At 40.5% G+C, this 26,653-nt stretch overlaps 1 protein-coding gene across 1 annotated transcript in view; it reads left to right on the top strand.

Annotated features, from left to right (window-relative positions):
- Positions 1-26,653, top strand: part of LRPPRC (leucine rich pentatricopeptide repeat containing) — a 113,764-nt gene that overhangs the window by 5,191 nt on the left and 81,920 nt on the right. Inside the window, exons 2-11 of the mRNA XM_035111198.2 lie at positions 6,654-6,856; positions 10,864-10,986; positions 11,858-11,979; positions 12,076-12,134; positions 13,495-13,581; positions 14,491-14,617; positions 16,322-16,466; positions 17,597-17,754; positions 18,775-18,880; positions 18,978-19,085. Of these exons, the coding sequence (XP_034967089.2) occupies positions 6,654-6,856; positions 10,864-10,986; positions 11,858-11,979; positions 12,076-12,134; positions 13,495-13,581; positions 14,491-14,617; positions 16,322-16,466; positions 17,597-17,754; positions 18,775-18,880; positions 18,978-19,085 (1,238 nt within the window). The remainder of the gene's footprint in view (positions 1-6,653; positions 6,857-10,863; positions 10,987-11,857; positions 11,980-12,075; positions 12,135-13,494; positions 13,582-14,490; positions 14,618-16,321; positions 16,467-17,596; positions 17,755-18,774; positions 18,881-18,977; positions 19,086-26,653) is intronic.

Genomic DNA, 26,653 nt, shown 5'->3' with positions numbered 1-26,653 from the left:
CTAATACTTCTTCAGCCTATTTTCAGTTAGCAGAAATTACCCTGGCTGAATGTCTTTTGCTTGAACTTCTGCTGGTGGGGAGGCACAGAGGAATTTTGATTTCTGTCTTTAGCTCACACTTTAGTTTAGTTATCACACTTTTTTTTAACATTATGAGTTTTAAGTTCCAGCCTTGATGCTGCTGTAGGCATATAAAAAGGTAAAGGACCCCTGACAAGTCCAGTCGTGAACGACTCTGGGGTTGCGGCACTCCTCTTGCTTTAATGGCTGAGGGAGCTGACGTTTGTCCACGGACAGTTGAGGGAGCTGACGTTTGTCCACGGACAGTTTTTCCGGGTCATGTGGCCAGCATGACTAAGCCGCTTCTGGCAAAACCAGAGCAGTGCATGGAAACGCCGTTTACCTTCCCGTCGGAGCGGTGCCTATTTATCTACTTGCACTTTGACGTGCTTTTGAACTGCTAGGTTGGCAGGAGCTGGGACCGAGCAACAGGAGCTCACCCTGTAGCGGGGATTCGAACCGCCAACCTTCCGATCGGCAAGCCCTAGGCTCAGTGGTTTAGACCACAGCGCCACCCGCGTCCCATGCTGTAGGCATATGAATAAGCTTAAAAGTAAGGTGTCGCATTTTGTTGCATATAAACAGTGTTCTCTTTAAATATAAACTTTTTTGTTTTTGTTGTATAAAACAACATGCTGCAAACCTTTTACCACCACATTTCTCTCTATCTGTTCGGCTAAACCAGCCTTCTTCAGCTTGGTCCTCTCTAGATGTTCTGCACTACAGCGTCCATTGGCACAGCCATATTGGCTTGGTCTGATGAGGGACGTAATCCAAAACATCTGCAGGACACCCAGTTGGGGAGGGGAGGGCTGAGTTGGGGGGGGACCATTGGATTTCCAGATGTTGCTGAGCCACAATCCCCTTAAGTCTCAACAAACAGTGACCAGGAATGATGGGAGTTGTAGTTCAGCAACATCTGTAGAGTTTAGGCATAAGCTGTAGAAAATCTGGGAGTAGCAAGGACACAGACTACAGAAGATGGCACTTTTCATTGGACTGTGCAAGGACCCCACAATCTACTCTTTGGCATCCTGTGTTGCCCTGAGGTCCACCCACCCCACTCCAGATCTGTCCCCCAAACAAGGGTTTTAAAAATGTTTTTTAACATAGTTAAAACAGTGGTTAAATAAGTTTAGGAGAGTACACTAGCACTGCAAAGGATTGGAACTTTCCCCTTAACAGCTGGTAAGTGGAAGCATTTAATCCTGTGTGGTGGTGCTTCACAAGTGGCTTTACTGTGATTCAGCCTCTGGTCAAGTAGGTTCCTGCCTTTTCACATATTTTTTCCACCCTTTCTGCCTCATGCCCTGCCCCCGTACTGTCATGGATTGCCGTGGGCCATTGCAACTCGACTTGCATCAGTCTGTAGCTGTGCATACCGGACTCATTCTAGTCTCTCTGAATGTGCCTGATTTGTCTCTTAGCTGAATCCAGTGCATAGTTGTAATATTCACTATTCTGAATCTGTGTTCCTGGGTAAATAATACAATGGCAGATATGGATGACTGCTACCCTGAGGTGACTGGAGGAAGAGCTGGATAAAATTATACAATAAATTTAATGTCCCAGCAAGTGATGTAAGTTAATTTACATCCTGTAAATTACCAGTAGTAAATCCTGAATAATTACCTCCTTTGCCCCTTTCTAATCAAAACAGCCTAAAGATACAAAACCTCAGGAGCATAGCACAAAACAAACAAACAAAAAGAGAGCTGTGAGATCTGCCTAGATAGAAGAGAGACATTTTTCCTGTAGTGAAGGAGGGGATTCATGGATGAGTAATTCCTGCATTGCAGGGGGTTGGACTAGTTGACCCGTCTGGTCCCTCCCAACTCTATGATTCTATGGTTGGTCCTCCCACTTGCTCTACTGGGCAGGACCAATCAGATTTGAATGTGACCAGCTGAGTGGGAGAGCAGTCCCTCCCTATCAGTTCCTTTACCTTCCTGCCTGTGGGAAAAGCCCAGAAAGCCCAGAAGCTATGCATCTTGGAAGAACCCACAGCCTTCATATAACTGCTTTTAGCCTTCATAGTTTTCACTTCCCACAGAGATGGCACAAAACAGGTTCTGATTGCCATCTATCATGGGTGCTATTATTTGCCTGTTGGTGAGGCATCACCAAGATATATTTACAAGGAGGAACTATCTGTAAGATACATGGGGCCCAAACTCTGAGGAGTATGTAGATTGTATCTGGACCACCATCTTTTCCATGAAAAAAAATGGCCAAGGGCTATTGCATATTTATTTGGGAAGCATTTTTATAACATTGGGATTGACTGCTGTGAAGTCCCTTCTCATATAAATTCTCATATCTTTGTAAGTACTCTGAGTAGGGTCTCCTTGAATTATCTTACTGGAAGTTGTATTGGTTAATTAACTGTCTTTATATGCTGCCCAATAACAGTGTTATCTGGGTGGTTTGCACAAAACACACTTAAAATGACAATAAATATATTAAATATATTAAAATACCCTTATGAGCCATAAAGCAATGTAAAACTGTGTGTCACTCCAAAAGCAGAGAGTAAAAAGTAAAGCTACACTAGCAATCCTGCACAGTAACTAAATTTCAAAATGAAAAGCCTGAGAGTTGATAATCATAATAAATTTGTACCCTGCCCACACCAGAATATAAGGGGAGGTGGATTTCAGCCCCTTTCCTCTGGGTCCCCCACCTTTGAAAATCTGTTCCAGAGCATTGGAGGTCCCTCCAGAGCAGAAGGGAAGGTGATCTGAAAGATTGCAAAAAGAGGAATCAGCGAAAATTGCCTCCTCTCTATTCCACTGGTGGTGGCCTCCATTCGATCAGAGACTCTTCTGTGAATGGAAGGACACAATTGGATTCAACCCTAAGGCTTTAAAATGTTAGACGTTTAAAAAGCTTGTGAAATAAGGCCACCCAGCGCTGGAAAGACCACAACAAAGTTGCCTGTTGAGCCTCTCTTTGGGAGAGCATTACAAAGCTGATGTATCGCTACCAAAATGCTCTGTTCCCAGTAGCCACCCTCTCCATCTCACCTAAAGAAGCTGTTCTGAATAGGAACTCAAGGTCCAGATAGCTTCATGTAGGAAATGATGATACTTCAGGTACTCTGACCCCAAACTATTAATTTTTTTAAAGATTAGGATCTGTCTTTTCAAGTATTGGTTGAATCACAGGATGCCTATTTTCTGTAATCAAGTATTATTTTCAGAATGCATCCATTTGTTTTTTCCAAACACGTTGAAGAAAAGAGACCATAACTCAATCGCACATTGTTGCTAATATTCTGTAGCTCCAGAACTAGGAATCACTAGGTTTTACATAGTACAGTTAATGGATTGCAGTGCAATCCTGCACACACATTGCTGAGTGTAAATACCATTGAACTCAGTGGGACTTACACCCTTGTGCAAATTAATTGAAACAAACAATGTAGTTTATTGTACAAAACTCACATATACATACTTTAGTATGACCTCCATTATTTTAAAGCAGCATTAGAACACTGTTTGGCATGGGGGTCTACTAGTTTCGAACAGTCACTTGATTTTCGGTTCCCTGTACCACACTTGAATCAGCGCCTGAATGAGCTTCTCCATAGTCGTACAGTCTACAGCACGGAGGCGACTTCTGCATATAGCCCACAAATTCTCAATGGGATTTACGTCTGGGGAATTCCCTGGCAAATCAAGTACCTGTATTTGCTGCTCTGTCATGAATTTCTTCACAGCTTTCAATGTGTGACAGGGGGCTAGGTCCTGCTGCAATATCGCAGTACTGTCAGCATACCTCTCTTCCAGCTCTGGAATAACTCTTCCGTAGAACCTCAATATATTGTGGTGAGCACATCATTCCTTCTATTGGCTGCAGGCTTCCGACACCATAATGATCAACTGACTTTTTGTGTTAGTTTTGAGTACAGGATTACAAGTAAGATAGAAAACATGCTTTGTTTCAATTTATTTGCACAAGGGTGTACTTCTGAGTAGATATTAGATTGCACTATTAAGAATCTTGAACTGTTTGTAAATTATAGCAGACATTACCAATAGGTTTGCAGAAAAAACATACGTGAAACAGAGCTGAACAAAAAATCCAAGTTGTAGCTAAACAGGTACATTTCTGTTTTTGAAACCCATTCATTTTTTAAAAATACCTTGTTTTTCTTACAGAAATGAATGTGCAAGTAGTTTTACCAGTACTATAAGCAGCTTTGTCTAGAATTAACACATGCCTAATTGGAATGCGGGTGGCACTGTGGGTTAAACCACAGAGCCTAGGGCTTGCTGATCAGAAGGTCAGCGGTTTGAATCCCCGCGATGGGGTGAGCTCCCGTTGTTTGGTCCCAGCTCCTGCCAACCTAGCAGTTCAAAAGCACGAAGTGCAAGTAGATAAATAGGTACCGCTCCGGCAGGAAGGTAAACATCGTTTCCGCGCGCTGCTCTGGTTCGCCAGAAGCCGCTCAGTCATGCTGGCCACATGACCCGGAAGCTGTATGCCGGCTCCCTTGGCCAATAAAGCAAGATGAGCGTCGCAACCCAAGAGTCGTCCGCAACTGGACCTAATGGTCAGGGGTCCCTTTACCTTTAATTGAAATGCAGTCCTAACCTCGCTTACCTGGCAGCAAGCCCCACTGAATACTGTTAGACTGACTTCTGAGTAGACATAGGCTTGTGCTGTAAATTTCAACCCATCACCTCTCCCAAAACTTGTCTTACTTCATTGCCACCATTATAAACATAGATATTGCCATTGAACTAAAAAAAAATGCTTCTGATCTGTGACACATACCAGTCCTAATTAAAACTTCCCCAAGCTTGGATCTTGCTGAATGTGAAAGTAAGTGCTGCAGAAATTCTTTAAATGCTCAGCTGGTTCTCCTGCTGCTGGCAATGCATTGTATTTTTTAGGAAATCTATTTTACAAGTATTTAAAAGTGGCCTATATAGGTAGCTGAATTATGCAAAACTCCACTGCGTGGGCTGAAAGTGAGTCTTTTCATACAAATTAACTTTGAAAATGTTTGGCGCAAAATATTTTGTGAGTATCAAAACTTCCCAAAGTAGACTGTTTTGGTTTTAGAATATGAAACCTGTGAAAACCTCTTTTCTTGCTAATAATGGAAGGAGGCAGCACCAGTAAAATTGATGGAGCCTGTTAAACTCCTATACCTTTGCAGGAGATCTCATCGGTTTCCCTCCAAGATTTATATTGCTTCTTGTCAAATAGAATGGATGCATTTTCACGTAATGCTAAACTATGGATGAGTGCAACATAGGAATGCCTTAATGAGCACTTGGTGTTGCATGCTCTGCACTCTTCACACACAGTTGCGAGGAGGTCTTTGGCAGAGTTAGTTTTAAATTTACACAATTTCAGCTTAAAGTTACATTCAGCCAAGAGATTACGATTTGAAACAACCTCTGCTGAGTTTAATAAGCCAACTTCGAACCATTGGTTATGAACTTGTCAGACTCTTAAAAATAAGAACCTCTGCTAAAGTTGTCCTTCCAGGTATGCAGAAGGATGGAGTAGTGGGGAGCCTGTAGCACTCTGCTCAAGCATGTCTTATGTAGCGCTGAACCATGCTTTAGCATTATGTCTAAATGCAACCAGTGACATGGAGCCCCCAGTTTACATTTCTTCATAGCTGTCTTCAGCAGCTAGGGTAGACTTTAGATCAGGGGTGGAAAGCCTCAGGCCTGGAGGAAAAAAACCCCTCCAAGTCTTTCCGTCTGGTCCTGGGACTTTCCCCAGACCACATCCCTTACTGGCCTTTTTCATACCTTCTTTGAGTGTTTTGTGCCTGGCTGAAATGCTTGCTTGATCTCTGATAATGGCTTGCTTGCCTGAATGGGAAGATAGAGGGTCTGTGTGTAGGCTTACTCTACAGGGGTAAAAGTGACATTCTTTGCTCTGTCCACTTTTACCTCTGACCCCACCCACCCCTAACATGTGGCCCTTGGAGGATTACCAAGAAGGGGCTGTGGTCTCATACTCAAAAATGTTGCCCATTTCTGCTTTAGATAGTTTAAAACAGTTGGGAGGTCCTGGTGAAAAGGTGACAGTCCATTATATTTAAGGCCCCCATGTTTCTTCTGCCCTCCTTACCACAATCTCTTTAGCGCCAGCTGTCATAACTTCCACTTACTACTTGGCAGCTCTTTTCTGTGTGCATGTGTATACATATGTATGTATGTACAGGCAGAGCACAATAGTGTTTTTTTACAGTTGCTTTGCAGGTTTAATTCCATGTGGTAAGGGTTGAACTAGATGACCCTTGGGTCCCTTCCAACTCTAAAATTCTCTTACCAGTGTTCTAAGGCCAGCTTCCTTCTTTCAGTGCTTTCCAAACAGAGAACTATTAGCTCTTGTTGTTTCCTACCCCTAAAACTCTTGAGGTTTGCTTCAGCTCTGAATGCTCAGCAAATGTTAAGACACAAGTATAGCTACAAAAAATATAAAAAATTCCTTCCGGTAGCACCTTAGAGACCAACTAAGATTGTTATTGGTATGAGCTTTTGTGTGCATGCACACTTCTTCAGATATGAAGAAGTATAGCTGTTATCTGCCCTCAAAGTGGGATTTGTTTTGTTTTGTAGGCATCTGATCTACCAAGCAAGGCTCTTTACAGTTGCAACTAAAGAGAAGGGAGAAGTTCAAGAGCAACCACCTTCAGCTATTCAAAGCAAGCAGACAGAACATTTTGATTGGGCCTTGAATAAACTGGATGACTCTATCCGAAGAACGGGGCGCATTACTAAAAACCTTCTATTAAGAATATTTCATGATGTGTGCAGAACAGGTAAAGTGTTACTATTTTGCTTAACATTATATTTACCTAACATCAAGTTTTTGCTTAACAGCATGGTTTTGCCTTACGTTTTGTTAAAATCCTTGGCAATTATTAATACTGTCTTTAAAATGCTTCGAAAATAGTTGTAGCATTTTTTACTTACATTATTTCTAGTAGTTTGGTGGCTGCAGTAATAAATTGAGCTCTGTTTACTTGGGTTACAGATTTAATTTGTGAAAATTGATTGGTTGTAGAGCACAAACATTTTAACAGTATTCTTGTTTTAACTAGCATTGACAGTAAGGACTAAATTTCATGTGGCATGTTTATATAAGAGTGCTTAACCTGGATGCATTTATTTTGTAAAAAAGCAGCCACAGGTCTCCAGTCTGAAATGTACTCCTGATCTGTATTGGGGGCCCCATGCTGGCTTTCTGCTTGTTCTTTTCCAAAATAAAAGCAGGTGGCTTATGTTTATGCACATTTGTATAAACGTGGAGAAAGGCTCCATTGCTCGGTGGCAGAGCACATAATTTGCAAGCAAAGATTCCTCCCTAAAATTTTGGAGAGCTGGTGACAACCATGAGATAGGTGTACCCATGGGTCTGGTTTCGTATAGGTCAAGCTCGCTCCCTGCCCTCATGAAGTCCTATTATAATCCTTCTCTTGTGCCTTGGCAGGGTCAATTTAACTACAAGCTCATCCTGCTTTTTAAGCATTAGCATGCAGTGGATCAGCATATTCCCTGCAGAAGCAGGAACAAAGAGCCAGCAACAGGCCAGTAAGATGCCTACAGTTGAATAGCCTCAGCTGTAATGGAATTGCCCTCCAAGATGCAGTGCCCTCTGAATAGCAATAGCACATGATGCACAGAGATATCCTGCTCTCCACGAATATAGGGTTGCACCATTGCTTACCACTCACTTTGCTTATACTGGCCCCAGACCAAATCCATAGCAGGTGTGGTTGAAGTTGTGCTGTGCCACCCCACTCCCCTTGCTGTCGCTTAACAAGAAGGAGGGGTCAGGGCAGCAATGGGGTTGAGGCTGCACAGGTGCTCTGGTGGGAGCCCCAGATTGGTTCTGGCCATCCACGTGCCTAGGCCCAATCTTGCCACTTCACTATCCCATAATATGCAGCGAAGTTGCTGGAGGGTGGCAGAGTCGCACCACCCCACCAGATTTCCTGCTCCTAAAACACAGGTAACAATTTGCACGTAAAGACCGGCAGGCCTAAGGGGGGGTTGCACAAGCTGTGCACAACAAAAGGTGTATCCAGTCACGGCGTGGCCTGTGGTAGTGGTGCAGATACATGTATGACAGCTACACAAATGGATAGCCGTTTCACTGCATACCGTAGATCCCCCTTACTTGATCAGGTCAAGCAACTCTTGGAGTGTACATTGCTGGTTTTCTTAGCTCTTTTAAGACATAAACAGAGTGGAAAAAGAAAAATTAACAGGATCAATATAAGTGGATATTAGCTACATGGATGCAACCAAGTTTCTAAACCATAGCAGAAGTTCTGTTTCTGTACCCAAAGTGTACATAGCTGTGGCTTGTTCATCAGGGTATCTGCAGTGCACCCGTTCCTGGAGGTTGAAAAGCCAACTGTATGGGATTACATGTCTACAGTGTGAGTTGAAATAATGGACATAAAAGCTGGGCTCGCTTGCGGTTTTCCAGTGTCACATCTTGCTAAGAAGCAGCAATATCAGTGTCCTTTTAAAAGGGGGAAATCCCTTTCCTTTCTCCTTGTCTCTAGGATCACTCTGTATTTTACTTTTTTAACATGGGAGTAATTCCTACATAGGAAAAGACATATACAGTATTTGAAGTGGAGCATGAGTTTCCACAGACTGAGCAGCTGGTGCACATATCTGTTGCCCGTGCCACTGCTGCGTAAACATGTTCAGGTGTGACACAGAAGTCTGTTTCTTAATTTGGCAAACCTTATTTTGGTTGCAATTTCATCTGCATGTTACAGAGCTTAAGAAAACCACCATTACGTTTTGGAGACATTTTTCCCTGTAGTGCTAACCTTAACTGTAATCATCCACTTATTTAGTTGCCACATCTCCAATTCTTGATGGACCATTTGGTGACTGGTTTTTGCCCCAAATTCTCAGAACTCAGAAGGGGACATAACTCTTCCTAGGCTTTTCCTAATGGTGGAATTGGCATGAGCATTGGGTAAGGGTCTTCTCTCACACCTTATTCCTTGGTTTGCCAAATCTCTTCTCTTATCTCATGCTTTGGAAAATAAAAGAGTCCTCATTGCTGCTTCTCTTTCCCCATCTCCTAATGTGAGGCGAGAGAGAAATTTCTTTGCAAGGATTGGGTGGTCAGTGGCAACTAGAAATGATGGCTAATAGCTAAGAGAAGCGAAAAGTTATATACCGCTTTGCATCAGATGTTATGGAGCCCAATTTTACTCTTCTTGCACATGTATTCAGTCAGCAGTTAGTAGTGAGCCAGTCTTTTGAGGTTACAGGCTGATTAGGCAGTATGTATAGGAAGTGTATGATTTCCTAACGTAAAGCTTTCATTGGGGAAAACTCTTTAGAAGTTCCTGAGCAGTTCCCTGTAAAAGTGGGATCAGTAGCTTGTTTCTTGCTAAATTGAAATAAAGAACATGGGTGTTATTTCAGCTTGGCAAAGTTGTTTAGCTGACATGAAAAGAGCACTGGACCCCCCCCCCCCCGGGCTCTGCTCCCAGTGAAGAGCAGAAGCTCAGTATATATATTTTGCTATTTTGCATAAATAGAGATCAACTTAAATCATTAATTTATGTGATTCTTTTCATGTCTGCACTGCTTATTGCATCACTTCATTCTGGCAGTTAGGTTGCTTAAAACACATTCTTTTGGTGACCTGCTTCTCTTCTGTTCTCAAATCTGATGCATAATTTGGCTTCCTTTGGGGTGCTATCTGTGAGCATTTTCAAAAGAACTGTTTCAAAAAAGAATTCCTGAGAAATATGACATTGTGCACTCATGTGTTACTAAATCCTTCATAAATATGCTACAAAGGTATTGAGTTGTTCTAGGAACAAGTGTGTGCATATACACGTTGGCACTTGCATACTACAAACTATAGGCAAAACAGGCTCAGGTGCATATATATGGCACTAGAGTACACTTTATGTACATAGGCAGTGGCCACATTATCAGAATTTTGGTTTTAAGATGACTTTCTGCCTGCACATATTTGTACTGCAGGACATAGTTGCTCCATTTAAAGTATACCATCTGGGATGCTTACTGTAAGTCAAACTCTTCAACAGTAGCTTGAGACACATCAGGAAGACATGGTGGGTAACACCCTACATTAGTCATAACCCTGAGTAAAACTTGGATACAACCCAATGCCTCTAGTTTTACTATCCTGGAAAATATATTTTTTAAAAAAAATAAAATTGTCCAGTAGCACCTTAGAGACCAACTAAGTTTGTTCTTGGTTTAAGCTTTCATGTGCTGGTATCTGAAAAAGTGTGCATGCACACAAAAGCTTATACCAAGAACAAACTTAGTTGGTCTCTAAGGTGCTATGGTCCATGGGGTCACGAAGAGTCAGACACGACTAAACAACAACAAGGTGCTACTGGACATTTTAAAAATTTATATATATATTTTGGCTGCGTCAGACCAACATGGCTACCTACCTGTATCCTAGAAAATGTTACTAAATGCATGCATGTTCAAATACTTTCCCAGGTGGCATGTCTAAGAAGCAGTTCTAAATTAAATTAAACTAGGAAGCGAGCCCCATTGAACATTGTGGGGCTTATGTCTGAGTAGATACACATAGGATTAAGTTCTTAATTCCCCCATGTAAAACTTGACCTGCATCTCCTTTTCTGTTGTCAGTTGTCATGGAACAGTGTGGATATGCTTTTCAAAGCTATGCGTAGTCCCCCCCCCCCCTTTAAAAGATTTTAAGAGTTGAGTCTTCATTCCTTCTAGGTTACGTAGTGATTGTTCATGTTGCAGTTTCATGTATCTTGTTCTAATTTAGGATACCCAAGTAGTAACCAGGCCCTGCTGTTGTTGAGAACCTGTGGTTCATTATTGCCTGAGCATCATCCGGCTGAAAGAACAGAACTTGCCCATACCATATGGACCAAGTTGAAAGGACTAGGTATTCTTTTTCTTAAATAAGTCGTATGAATGTTATTTTAGCATGTGCTTTATTTTTCTTCTGGTGTAAAAATTAATGGAATTAAAATACTGTTAGATACTAAATGTGTAGCTGACATTCTTTAAATACTTGCAGATACAACTCGTGGAAATCTGTTTTTAGATTCCAAGAGCTATACTGACATCTAGAGGTGTTACTATTAAAACCAAGCTTTGTTTTTGTGCAATGAAGTCAGTTATTTTGTTGCTTAACATTTTTGAGAGAGATACTTTAGTTTAATATTGCTACTTTTTGCATTGCTAAACAATTATCCAGAATTCTGTTCAATATCCCAGTTGCTCATGCTGGTAATAGTTCTTAATAAAGAGCTTTGGTTTGAGAGTAGATATTAAATAGTGGTTGTGTTAAATACCAGACTTTGCTTAAACATAATGTCAAACAGTAGTTGGATGCTACCTGAACAATATTTATTCTTGCATAGACCTCCCCCCCCCCCCCCATGGCTTGGATTTCCTCTCTTAATACATGTAGCTGCAAACCATAGTCACAAATGGGAGTATAGAAGGAGGGTTGAGAATATTATGTGTGAACTGACCTTAATAATATCCATACTTCCTCAGTGTAATGAACAAGTTGTAGACTTAAGATGTGCTGTGTTGCAAACATGTTTAATGTTTGTTTCAGGCGTTGTATTACAAAGGTACACTCTGTTTAGTGGACTTTGAAATATAGCTTCGTGTGTTTTCAGAAATTGTGTGTTCTTATCTATGCCTAAATTTGTGGCTATGATAGTATTTGCATTGAATTATTTTATTGTATTGAACTTCTTAATGTACTGAATTTTATTTTTTCTTTATTATCTCTTGCCAAGGTGTTGTGTATGATGTAAGCCATTACAATGCTTTGCTAAAGGTCTACCTTCAGAATGGGCATACATTCTCTCCAACTGAATTCTTAACAAAAATGGAAGACGCTAATGTTCACCCCAATCGAGTATGTACTTCTTTCATGAAGGCATTTTTTGGGCCAACTTTTAATTCAACACCACTCAGTAAATAGCAAGTCTTATTTTCGTCATCTTTTTTGCAGGTCACTTACCAGCGGCTGATTGCTGCCTATTGCAACAAGGGTGATATTGATGGTGCTAGGTAAGGGTTTGCATAAACGGGCCTAAATATTTTACAGCTAAAATGCATCTTACAGCATAATCCTTTACATGTTTACCCAGAAGTCTCAATGAGTTCAGTGCATTTACTCTTAGATAAGTATGTATAGCAGGGGTGGGGAATCACTGGCTTTTAGACATTATTAGCCGGGGAGGGGCCCAAGGTCTCCCCATTTGATCTGCCTAGCCATTTTGTCCAAGCTCTGCCCACCTGCCAATCATCTGACACCTGATATGATGTCAGCAAGTAAAAAGGCAACTGGGCTCAGAGAGGCTTTTGAAGGGCTGACAATCAACTCATTCTTGGGACTTCAAGGCCCTTTATCACCTGGTGTCATAGTGACATTAGGTGATTGAGAAGTGAGCAGTCCTGCTTGCCTGTAAGATTTGGGCCACGGGGAGTAAGAAAGGCAACGATTTGGCTAGATTCAGTTCTCCACCCCAGTATATACTATTTCAGTGTTGATATTTTTAAACATGAAATAAAATTTAACAAAAATTTAACAAAGAAACAAATTTCACTGATTGAATAATGAAAGTCCATTGAAAAATATAAAAGGGAGAATGAGGATGATTATCTCTAGACATCTAGAACATGGGTAGTCCCAAGAATATTTTTATAATTTGAATATATGCAGTAATTTGTGTATTGTTATTATTGTAATTTGGATTGATTTGATTTGTCATTAATTCAAAGATAGTTATTGAAAATGTATAAATTCTTTAGCAATAAAGGAAAAAAGAGAAAATATATATACAAGGGATAACCTTATCCAAAGAAACAATACTTGGCTATAGTTCTTTTCAAACAAGCCAGCTGCATATTGTGGCTTCTGAAATGGGCTTGTTGAAACTAACCATAGTTAAGGTTGACCACAGTTTTGGTTCTGAACGATGGCTAGTATGCAACATTATTCATGTGAATGCAGCCATTGTATGCAAGTGAAGAATTGGAATTTGTATAACTTGAAAGGAACAAGTTACAAGAAAAAATACCTAGCCAGTGGAGAAAGCATGGATGTGTTTTTATGCTGCACAGTACTAATTTAATCAGGAATTTCCATTTTAGGTTAAAAGAGGAATATAAGAGCAATGAACATACACTTTTTCCAGAATATGTTTTAAAATATTGGATTAATTGTCTTTTTGTATTTAAAACTGGTAATCTCAAGGTCTTAGCTAACTCAGTATTACAAGACTTAAATGATTGTCCTTGTTATTTTTTTTAAAAAAGAATATCTTATTTTGTTTTACTAATGCATATAGTCTTCGGTATAAAGTACATTTGTTTTACTTACATTTTCCAAAGAAAAACATAGCTGACTTAGTTCTTCATCTTGCAGCAAGATTCTAGGTTTTATGAAAAGCAAGGAGCTCCCAATCACAGAGTCTGTATTCAGCGCACTTGTGACTGGCCATGCGCGATCTGGGTAATTTATAGTTCTTATTCTTCTCCTGCTTAAATTGCTACTTTGTCTGAGTTAAGTGAATGCATTTTCTAATTTTTGAATTGTTACAAATAGTTACACCTTTCATATCAGCCACAGTTACCTGACCCACAATGCAGAGATCTTATGTACGCATAATGGTGTGCAGGGATCTCTTGAATACACAAAGCCGCCCCCCAACCAGGTGACTGTTTGCATGGGACAGTTTCAAAATTTGTAACCTTGACTGGTTTTCTGATGCATATGCTTAAGGGCCAAACTACATGTAAAAAACGATCTTAAGTGTATCTCGTTAAATTGCATGGAAAATTTTAGACATGCACATAGCAGCTGAAAGGGGGTGGAGGTGACAGGTACAGCCGCTTTGGTCCTAATTGCCCCCTTCCTTCATACAAGCAATGAAACAAGGCAGGAAGCCACAACTAACCGTAGCTTCCTGTTATACTCAGACTGGGAAATTGTGAAGGATTTGGAAGCCATATTAACTATGCTTCATATTTTGCCTTTTTAAGAAACCAGTAGCTATAGCTTCCCAGTTCAGATATAGCAGGAAGCTCTGGTTAACTGCAGATTACCGGTTTTGCCACTTGAAGAAGGGGAGTAGAGAACCGGTAGCAATGGGGTTGTATTATTAAGCCAAGATTTGATTGTGATACTGTAGCCATGCAGGTGAGCCAGCCTTGGTGAATTTTTCCCTTCCACTGATGATCCTTATTGGGACTTGCCAGAGATGTTCTGTCTGTTCCTGTCCTATATTTCATTCATTCCAGCTGTTTAATTTAAAAAATAAGTTAAGGTTGATAAATTGTGACACCCCCCATCCCAATAGGCTCAAGTCTAATACCAAGCACAACCTGTTTATAGCATTGTTTTTTTTAAATTACACTTCAGAGATATGGAGAATGCTGAAAATATCCTTTCTGTGATGAGAGATGCCGGCATTGAACCTGGTCCAGACACTTACGTTGCACTGTTGAATGCATATGCTGAGAAAGGTGACATGAGCAAAATTGAAGAGGTAATACACACCGTTTGCAAAGCTGCAGCTCTGTCCAGAAAAGATTTTATAATAGCCATCACTTTTCATTCATGCCTTTTCCCAAATGGCTAGTAGCTAATTCTATAGGAAGTGTAATATGTTGAAATTGTGCAGCAGCTGGTATTCTTTGGTAAGCAGAGAAGGTGGTGGCTTACTCAAAGGTGCCTAGATCATTTGTGTGTTTGCATACACTGAGTAATGCTGTTAATTGTCCCCTATGTAAATGAGCCCCACTTGGTATCTACAAGAAATCAAGAATATAGCATGTTTCGTCAAGCACATCTTTTGAAGACAACAGGCCTTTTCAGTTGAACGAATTTAATGTGATTCACCAGTTTGTTGTTGCTTTTTCTGCTTTTGTATTTTTCTGGTGCTTGTGATTTTACATTTGCTGCCCACATCTGTTTTCTATGTGAGTTAGTGGTATACATTTTTACAAAAATATTTTTAAAAAAGAAAATCGAAAGACTTCCACAACTTACACACTTGGTCATTTCATTACACCACCTTTTAGTAACCACACTCTACCAGTAGTGGAATCCCAAAAACTGTGGAGATCTGTACATAATATGGTGTCTCTGTCTTTTGATACCTGTGGATCATCTAACATATCCAAACATTAATTGAGATCAGTGTTGGAAAAAGAGACAGTTGTGCTGAAGATGTGAGTTGGGTTATAGTTATCATGGGATAAAAAGTGTTGTTTATTAGACAGGTCTTCAATGCAATTAAACTGAACACCGTGACAGTTTAAACCTCTTTCTCTCCACCTGCAATGAATTTAAAGATTACTACAATGCTTTCAATCTAAAAGGTCTTAAGTTTAGCAGAACTGTGCTTTCTGGGGACTCCTATTTCACTGTATCTGAAGAAGTGTGCATGCACACGAAAGCTCATACCAAAATAAAAACTTAGTTGGTCTTTAAGGTGCTACTGAAGGAATTTTTATTTTACTTTGACCCAGACCAACACGGCTACCTACTTGTAACCTGTGCTTTCTGCTGTTTTTCTTAAACCACAAAAATCAATACTCTGCAGTCTTTACTACAAGATCGTATATTTCAGAACTAACACTTCTGAAATGGCTTTTTCTCCAGAGTGGTCCCTTAACATTCAGAAACACAATTGTGCCATGCGTAACACAGCACACAGTTTCATTTGGCTGATTAATGCCTGGAACCTCCTGAATCTACCATTTGGAAAATCAGCCTTTTGTTTTGAATGAATGCAATGCTATTGGAGCCTACTTGCACATTGAAAAGGCAGTTCCAGCACAATATTTTGCTTCCACTGAATGGTTTTTGGAATCATTTTGCAGATAGTGGCATAGTATATTCTCAACTATCCCATGACGTAGATCCATCCTCGATCTTTTGGGCATTGTGTTATGACTAAACACCTTAACGTACAACACATCCGCAGAAGTCAATCCAGATCCCCTCTTTGTGGAAACGCCATAGGGCATTAGCTTCACATGCAGAAAATCCCATCTCCACTGAGCCACTGCTAGGCATTGTAGACAGTACTGAGCTAAGTACAAGACAGCTTCCTGTGTTCTTTCCATGTAGATGCAAAGTATTACATTTTGATAACAAAACTGATGATAATATAAAAGATTAATACTGATGAAAATTTATATCTATATTTAGTTTCCTATTACATTGTTTCTCCTTGCTATTGCAGATCCTGGGCAACATTGAAAAAAGTGATGCCTACCTTTTGGACAAGGACTTAATGGACATCATTTTTACTCTTGCTAAGGCTGGACATCCTCAGTATGTACAGAACATTTTGGAGAAGATGAGACATGATAGGGGATACATTCCAGGTAATATTTTTGAAAGATGCAAACAAATCTGATTTGCTTATTGGCACTAGCCTTTACTCTTCAAAAAATGAGATTAATGAAAATGCATGGTTATTTCTTATTTAGTTAACTAATGCATCCATTTGGGTAGCTCAGGGTAGTAGCTGTGGAAGATAGATGTACATAAAATGTCTCTCTCAAATAGAATAGTAAAATGATACATAGTATTTTTATAGGTAAAGGTAAAGGGACACCTGACCATTAGGTCCAGTCGTGACCGACTCTGGGATTGCGCGCTCATCTCGCATTATTGGCCGAGGGAGCCGGCGTATAGCTTCCAGGTCATGTGGCCAGCATGACAAAGCCGCTTCTGGCAAACCAGAGCAGCACATGGAAACGCCGTTTACCTTCCCGCTGTAGCGGTTCCTATTTATCTACTTGCATTTTGACGTGCTTTCGAACTGCTAGGTTGGCAGGAGCTGGGACCAAGCAACGGGAGCTCTCCCCGTCACAGGGATTCGAACCGCTGACCTTCTGATCAGCAACCCCCTAGGCTCAGTGGTTTAACCACAGCACCACAATCATGTCTAATTGGTGGTTATTCTGGCTTGACTTTACACAGTCTTGGTGATATTAATCTAGACTTAGCTCAGTTGGTTAGAACATGGTACTTCTTTAGGAATTGGTAGTTCTCACTATGGCACATGAGCAGAAATAGTTAAAGATTACATGGATATAGCTACTGACTTTAAAAATGGCTACTATCATCCTTACTCATTGAGCAGTGAAAGCCAGAAGAAGCACTGAGTGATAAACTTGTAGATCTGTAGAGTAGTTATTCTTTGGAACTTTAGTTAATTTCAGTGGAGTTTATACATGGCTTCTTCTAGAGTTGCATTGAAATATATCCACATTGCTTGGTAAGTAGCACACTGTAAACTGACAATTTATCAATACATTGTTAAGCACATCTATTGGCCATAATGCCTTTATAACTGGACCATAATGTTAGATTTGCTTATTATGCTATCATTTTCCATATAATGTGCAAATTGAGCGTACTACTTCTGCACATTAATGTATTGGTTTCCCCCCGACTCTTCCTAATCGTATTTGGTTTTTCTCCCCCCCCCCTGTACTTAACTACCTAGATGCAATGAATCTATGTCTGAGTTTACTAACGCATGGCTTAGAAGATACAGCTTTTCAAGTTCTGAAGTCGTTTCCTTCAGTGTTGTCAGATTCCCAGAATGAAGGCAGCATAGACCGTGGCAACTTCTTCTTACGGCATTGTGCAAATTTGAACATGGTATGTGAAGTCCTACAAAGGACCCTTAAAGCAGGGGAGGGGGACCCTTTGACATATTGCTGGACTCCAGCTCTTGTAACACCTGACCTTTGGCCATGCTGTCCTGGACTGATGGGAGTTGGAGTCCAGCAGCTTCTGGGGGTTCACATTTTCACCACCCCTGCTTTAAATCAATATTTTTTTCTTAAGCAAACTGTTCACTCGCAAGGTCTGCTCCTCTCCCTTTTTCAAAGCTGTATTCTTTCCCTCATATGTCTCTCCCCATTCCACCCTATGAATCCTACTCTGATATCCACATCTTTACCCAGAAGCAAGAAATGCTTTCCCTTGTCTTCATACATGGCCTTTGTTCCACTTTGTATTCCTGTTCAAGTTCCCCAGCTGGAATTGGCCCGTTCCTCCTTGCAAATAAGCCCGTCCCTCCCTATTGATCACTGGCTTCCTTGTGTTGCCTTTGCCACCCTTATTATGCCTTGCTTCCCAGCTGCTGGCACGCAGTTACATGAGCGACTCTGCTTCTCTTATCGCTACTGGATTAGTATGTGTTGGATGCATGGATAAATTCATAAGAACTTAAGAAGATCAGACTAAAGGCCTATCTAGTTCAGCATTTTGTCTCCCACGGTAGCCAACCACAGTTCCCTATCAAAGCCACCACTCTCTTGTTTCTCGAGAATATTTGAAGTACAGTGGACCCTCTAGTTACGTACCGCTCTCGATACGAATGTGGTAAACCCGGAAGTGTATACTTCGGGGTTTCGCTGCATGCGCAGAAGTACTCTGTACGCTTTGTGCATGTGTAGAAGCGCTCTGTGCACTGCGTGTGTGCGCAGAAGCACTCAATCAGACCATGCATGTGTCACAGAAGTGGCGCCTCTGCCTACGGACTTCTTGGGTTGTGGACGGACCCCCAGAACGAATTTAATTCGTATCCGGAGGGTCCACTGTACTCATTCACTTAATTGTGCTGAATATTGCCAGTTGAACAGTGAAATTCTTAAACCTCCCATTTCCTTACAGCCGGTGGCTAAACTGAAACAGTTCTGCAGTGACATGAAAGAAAGCAGCATGCACACTGCTCCCCTGCAGATGACTCTGTTGTGTGCGTTGGAGTTAAAGAGAACTGGTACTTTTTCTTATTGCTTACCTCAGTTAATTTTTTTTACTACTTAACCCTGTTACAACCCCATTTATTGACTCTTTGACTTTCTCAATCTTTTCAGCTTTGGCTATTGATCTAATGAAGGCCATCAAAGAAGAAGGCGGACCTGTCAGACCTCACTATTTTTGGCCGTTGCTGGTTAACCACCAGAAAGAGAAAAATGTTCAAGGTTAGCATTTTAAAAATCAAACCTTAGTTTACTGTGCATTTTTTGATATGCCACTGGTGACCATCTTAAATTTAGAACTCTTCAAGGAGTTGTGATTGTTTTAGCTGTTTCTCTCTTAATATATCTTCTGCTCACCAAAATCTAAGGAAGCTTTTAAGAGTTGGGTTACATTGTGGAACCCTTGTTTTAAAGATAGAGAAATGAATTTTTTTTGACAAGGTTTGCTCATTCCTATGCAGTGATAAGTTAAATGTGAGCTTAGTTACAATAATGAAAGCAGAAAAACCTCCATTGTTGAATGATCATGACCTGACAGCACACTGATTGAAGGACTGAAATGTTCAATCTTTGGGATTCTTAAGTAGGTTTAAGCATTTAGCACACACTTTTCCCTGTTACACATGGGGATGTCTATAGGATATGAATAAGAATTGAACAAATATTAAATTTTAAAGTACAATATCTAATTCGTTGGTTTGCATTATTGGTAATTCAGAAAGAGTGGTCTGATAAAAAGATGCTTTTAACAGAAGTACTTTCCCCTTGGGGAAATTAAAAACTGTCTTTTTCATCTTATCTCACAGTATAATGTGCTTTAGAATGAGATGCAGAGTTGTTAGTGTGACATTGGGTGACAAACAAAATGCACAAACAAAAAAAAGTGCTTTTAGCAGGCAGTTTGTATTGCAATTTTATTTTAAATATACAGTCGCATCCCAGTTTAGAAGAAATGCTGTAACAAGTATTCCCTAATTGTTTCTGGCTATAAAAGTGTGTCAAGCCTTTTAGAAAAACCTTTATAAAACAACATTCTGTTCTTGTTAACTCTTTAGGTCCCTGAAGGCACTTAAAAGTACTGGGCAAATTGCTCCCCAGCATAGCATTTGAATCCCAGCATGTTGCAAATACATTGTAGAAATTCAGAGTTTCAGCATAGGCTTAAGTTCTCTTCCATCCACAAATAAATGGGTGAAAAGCCATGCATACATGTGGCCATATTCATCTGGTAAAACATTTTATTGCATACCTGAACAATTTGCTCTGCTTTTATGCAGTGGTCAGAAGGTGTAACAGTTGTTGCTTAAGGCAAATGGGAAGTGAGGTTTGTGACATCAGATGATACTGAATCTTCAATTCAGAAGTCTAGCAGTGCCACAAACCCCTAAGAAACATCAGTTTAAAAACAGCAGCAAGGAGAAATGTGTAGGTTGTCTTTGGCCACATAAAGGAAAATCTTTTCTAAGTTTGTACTTAAGCACTTCAAGAAGTTGTGGCTGTGTGTACCAAGAGCATTCTCTGTTCTTGTAGCCATCCAGTCTCCCTTTACATTGTGCTATCTTCAGCATGAAGTTATCAATGCGAATGCTCTTTTCTTCAGACAGGTTTAATGTATATTCTTTCTTGCATATTGCTATGTTCATGATGCAGTTTTAACTGTAAGATCACAGGAATTGGAAGAATCAAATTCAACCTGTAAAATGGAAAACTGATGCACCTGGGGAGAAGAGCACAATATAAATAAATGTTATCTCATAAAGATAGAGGGGGAAAGTAGTGCTGCATTAAAATTTCACTTGATGGTGTTTAGTATGTGGGCAGACTTTCAGTGTATTATGTAAACAAAATGTTATTTGAGAGGCTAATTTTTGGTAGTTCAGTATGCAGTTCTATTTTGGATTTCAAAGATGAAGCAGATAATATTTATTGTGGTGAACTTCCTTAAAAACTCTTAACAGCAGTGACATGTGTTTAATCTACAGACTTCCCTAGAATTTTCTGTTGTTTTTGTTTTTACATGAATACCTTGCCAAAACAACACTCCACATAGTTTTGTACCCTATCGCAGATAGAAACTAGTTGCTAATAGTTTGGAAAGTTCTCCATTCTTAGCTGTTTGTTTTCAGCTTCTAAGACATCTTCAATTTCAGCAAGATCCTGAACTTTGATTACCAAGGTAATCAACTTCTTGCACATGAATGTTTCTTTTGTACCAATGTATTCAGATGAATTGAGAGTGAGAGACTTACACCTTTTGAGACTTTGAGTTGAAATACCTACTCAGCCATAAACTGACTGAACCAGTTTGCATTAACCGCAAAAGGATGATTGGTCTTACCTGAAGTGTAGATTTGATAGGTTCTGGGGACTATCTCTCTGATCTTCTCTGTAAAGAAGTAGAAATGAAATACTGTTGAAGGCAAAAACACTTAGGTGACATAGAGAGCTGGGAGAAAATGACCTGATCTGTCAGGTGGGGGGCGGGACTGAAGGGGACGGCACCTGCTTCCCAGAGTTCTTTGCTCTCCTGCCTCCATCACGTGACGAGGGTCATAACCCAACCCATTTGGGTCCTCAGTAATCATAACAAATCCATAGTTCAGCTGTCCTTGTGCACATTGCCTTCCTCCCTGACTTCCTTCTCTGGACAACTATAGTTTGTCATTACATCTGAATTGGCAAGCTGTGGTTTGAACTTCTTCTCTGTACTAGAATTGGAAACCACAGTTTGATGTGAGTTGCCTATTCTGGTTTGCAGGGAAAGTGAAGAATCATAATTGGAAGGAGGAGGGGAAGCTCAGAAACCATGTGGATGCTGTCTCCTTGGCCCTGTCACTAGACCTCATTCCTAGATTTTGAGCTGTCACTCTGATATAAATAATGGCAGTGTGCTATGAAGCTGTTGTGAGGACAGAAAGGTTAAAGATGAGAACACATATGCAAATTAAGGTAGTGATTAAACCATTTACATTATTGTTAATCACATCTCCTCAAAGAGAATTGCACAGAAAAATCAGTCACAGGTTGTGCCATGAGTTTCTCCCACATTTCAGGGAAGCTTATGCAGAATAAATTTCTGCGTGCTTCTTTGGTCTGTTACATTTGTGCATCGCATTTCTTGGGAAGAATCTGTGCAAAGTCTGTTTGCACATGCTGGTTATGCAAAATGGTTGGTGTGTTTGTAATGGACATGCTTTCTATAATAGATAGTTACATCTCACAAGGTGAGAAGCTTCTTTCCAGTCAGTCAAGAAAATCAAGAAACCAGTTATGGACATCATTTGTAAACATTTGCAAATTTAGTAAAGACACGAGGGATGTGAAGTTCCCAAGCAATCATCTGTACCAGTGGTATAAATTCCAGACATCTCTGAAGGTGTGACACCCCTTTCTCTAGTGGCACTAATGGCATAAAGGATATTCCTGACCTTGTTGGACCCACTGACAGATACTGCTACATCCTTATTCACTGTTTAAAGCAAAATTCCAGATCCACTGCCAAAATACCCCCCCCCCCAGAAGCATTCCTTCATCATACATCAACACACGTTCAAATGCATGTGAACATATAAGTAGATGCATTCTGTGTCTCTGTCTTTTATCATTGTTGACACAGATTTGACTATGACATTGCTAGAGCTATCCTGGCTTAAGCATGATGCTAAGAATGTTTTGTGTGTATGTGCTTTTTAATCTTAAAATATTCACAGTTCATTGCAGTCACTGTTGCATTTGAAGTGGATTGCCTGTTTTACACATTTAGCCCATGTCAAAAAGTGTTCTGCAGTCGATAAGCTTGCAAAGCAGGGTGTGGGCTAGGACAAAACCTTCCTCCTGATATGCTAGTTGGTTACTCTTGGTAAATGGGAGAGCAATAAAAAATATGAAATAGTTTGCCTGTACCTTTGTAGGGTACAAACCACACTGCTACCTTATTCTGCTGCTTAGGTTGACAAAGCTCGGATTATGTTGAATGAAGTGATAGAATATCAGATTGTACTGTGTTTTGAATGTCTCTACCCCCTACAAAGAAGATGAGCTCATCAGAGAGGAAGAATTTTGTGTAGTCTTTCCCCTGATATACTAGTTTATTATATTCAGGCATCTTCTATCTGGGGAAACATTCAAAACTGTCACCTGACCTTTTCACCTGCAGTATGCTGCTAAAGAGGCAGTACTATCTATATTGGATAAACTAACCTAGGTATGACCAGTAAACGGCAAATATGTTTACTAATTTAAATTTGCACTGGCCACCTGCCTTTTAATTGATTAATGCATTTATTAAATTTTAATGCATTTTCATAAAGCAAAGCCTCAATATGGGTGTGCTTTGTGGTATTAACTCAGTTCGCACATGCTGGTAAGCCATGATTTACGGCAGCATACAGTAAGAATCTACTATAAGACTTGCGTTTGGAGGACTTTGGCAGAATTCGTTTTCACATTTCATGAAAGCTAGGCTGTCTTTGAATACAAACCAGAGATTGTAGTTTAAACAAGCCAGATTTATAACCCATAGTTTGAACCACTTTGTGGTTTTTCTACAAGCAAGTGGTATATAAAGTTTATGAAATTATAAATAATAAATAAGTTTGTTAGTCGGGAAAGTAACTAGGGTTTGTTTTATAATAATAATAATAATAATAATAATAATAATAATAATAATAATAATAATAATTTATTATTTCTACCCCGCCCGTCTGGCTGGGTTTCCCCAGCCACTCTGGCCGGCTTCCAACCGAATATTAAAAACAGTACAGCATCAAACATTAAAAACCTCCCTAAACAGGGCCACCTTTAGTTGTCTTCTAAAAGTAAAATCGTTGCTTATTGCCTTGACATCTGCTGGGAGGGCATTCCACAGGGCGGGTGCCTCTGTCTGTTCCCTGTAACCTCACTTCTCGCAATGAGGGAACCGCCAGAACGCCCTTGGTGCTGGATCTCAGTGTCCGGGCTCAATGGTGGGGATGGAGACGCTCCTTCAGGTATACAGGACCAAGGCCGTTTAGGGCTTTAAAGGTCAGTACCAACACTTTGAACTGTGCTCAGAAACGTACTGGGAGCCAGTGTAGATCTCTCAGGACCGGTGTTATGTGGTCCCGGCGGCCATTCCCAGTCACTAGTCTAGCTGCCGCATTCTGGATTAATTGTAGTTTCCGGGTCACCTTCAAAGGTAGAGCTCATTGCAGTAGTCCAAGCGGGAGATAACCAGAGCATGCACCACTCTGGCAAGACAGTCTGCGGGCAGGTGGAGCTGCAACCTGTGATTCATACAGAATGCTGCCAAAGTTCTCCTCCCTGCTGTACAGCTGGAAGAGAGCAAAAGTCCCAAGGGCCCATAGCAGCTCTTTTCTGCTTGTACTTGCAACACTAAACTATGGTTTAGCGTTACGTGTGAATGCAGCCACTCACTGAAGGATAAGGTAGCAAAATTTAGTATGCCCTTTACTCTCAGACTCATGGTTTAAACCAGCCCTGTCAGTTAATGAGATAGTTCAGTAGTATGCACCGGTTTGAAGCTCTGAGACTTAAAAATAGGAATTTATTGCAAGTGCAGATAGATGGCCAAAGTGTTAAAAGAGAAAACTATCCCTGCAAGCATATATTTAGAACACATAATTCCACTATGTGTGCACATTTTGATAGCCACTCCCATCTTCCTTGGATGCTTTATCCATATCCCCTTAAAACGCCTGTCCCTATATAAAACATTAATAGTATCCTAAATTCTAATCCTCATTACAACACTTGCATCTGCTCAAAAATAAAGCCAGCAAGAATAGGGTTGTAACAGATGTGAATTTGGGGTATAAAAGGCCATAAGCAATTTTTGCTTGATTGCATAGAGCTTTGAACCCACATCTCCTGGCTATTATGGGCCTAATTTATTGTAGCAGTTATTTTAAAAGCAAACAGATGTTACTGATAACGTGCATCTAAACACTTTTCTCAAAGTATAGAAGTGCTGATGAAATGCAGTTTCAGCTGAGTTTTCATCACAGTTTTTTGACATCTTATAAATATAAAGCATAAGCTTGCTGTCAGATTTTGAAATGTATTGAGCAAAATTATATTGTAATTAATTCTTTCTGGATACATTTGCCGGTTCTTGGCCAAAATCAGTCAGTCTTCTGTTTTAAGGCAAACTTGAGCAAATGATGCGACTTTAATTTAGTGTGACTTGTTGGCATGTATTTTTAAGTGCTCAAAGGGAATTCACATTTGATTATTTGCACCGTAGTGCACTGCATAAAATATTCATGGAAGTGTCACTTTTCCATAGGTGGCACTCCAGGGCAAAGACAGGGACTTCAGGAAACTTTAGAATTTTTTATAATAACAAATATGTGAGGCAACTTGGAAAAAGGAGAAAAAAGCATATGCTACTTGAATCTGGTATCCTGCAGCATCTGACAAATCATTTTTATGCTTACAAAAATTCCAGTACCTGTATAGGTTTTGACATGAATTCCGGAGTTGGTTAGCTAGACATGGTGTAATAAAATGCAGCATTATGTTTTAAAAGGCAAGAACTTAGCCATAGTGTCTTTGTGGTAACCTTTAAATGCCAGATGCAAGACTTTTACATTTTCTTTTTAATAGTTAAATTAGTTAAATGGATTAACCAGGTGTTGGTTTTACAAAAAACAACAACAACCCCACCCACCATGCATTCTATTATGCATGCCAATAAATGTGAAACTTTTGCTGAATGTGTTCCTGTTACCACTTCTCTTTCTTCAGATCAGTTTTGAAAACCCAAATTTTACATAAGTCTTAACACAGGCTGTCAGCAACGGCCGGTCCACTGTCCCTCTGACCTTGTCGGGGGCTGGACTATATTTTGAAGGGGGGGAAATGAACGGATTCCTATGCCCCAGAGATGCATTTTAAATAAAAGGACACATTCTACTCATGTAAAATAATGCTGATTCCCAGACCATCCGTGGGATGGATTGAGAAGGCGATTGGGCCGCATCCAGCCCCTGAGCCTTAGGTTGCCTACCCCTGTCTTAACACCTAAATCCTTGTTCCCCACTGTAACCAAGTTTAAATTTGCTAACTTTCTTCCTTGCTACAGTGTGTTGGGAAGGGAGATCTGGTCAGAACAGTGTGCACACCCTTCCCTTTAGGCCATTCTGCTGCCATCAAGTAGAAGAGTTATGTTGCCCAGGTGCCTTCCACCAAACAGCCTAAAAACACCCCCCCCCCCGGCACCTCCCCAATAACAACTTAAAATGCTGTACTTAGGTGATGTATAAATGAAGTTCACAGGTTTTTAGTTACCGTATTTTTCACTCCATAAGACACACCTGACCATAAGAAAGCCCCGTTTTTTTGGGGGGGGGGAATCAGCTCACAGTTGTACAGCTTCTTTTGCAAACAGGAAAAGCCCCATTTTTAAAGGATCAGCTCAAAGTTGTTGAGTTTACTTTGCAGAGGGGAAAAATCCTGTTCGACTCACAGTTCTACAGCTTCTGATAATCTAATCAGCCAGATAATCCAATCAGTCAGTCACATGTTGCCGGGGAAACAAACAGCCTCCTTCTGCAGAACATTCAACAATGGAGGCCTGGGCAAGGGGTGGGGCCTGGAAGGGAGCTAGCATCCCTTATCTCTCCTGGATCTCTTGCAATCAGCTGCTGAGCGGCTGCTTTTCAACACCCCTCTTTCCCTCTTGTTAGCCTTTAGCTCTTTCTTTAAGTAAAAAAGGACAGCCTGCTTTTTGCCCCTGGGCAAGTTGGCTCCAGGGACCACACATTCCCCCCATAAGACGCACAGACATT

Source organism: Zootoca vivipara, chromosome 3, assembly GCF_963506605.1.
Source record: "Zootoca vivipara chromosome 3, rZooViv1.1, whole genome shotgun sequence".
Lineage (NCBI taxonomy): Eukaryota > Metazoa > Chordata > Lepidosauria > Squamata > Lacertidae > Zootoca > Zootoca vivipara.
Note: the sequence above shows the minus strand (reverse complement) of the source record. Positions and strands in the feature narration are given on the sequence as shown.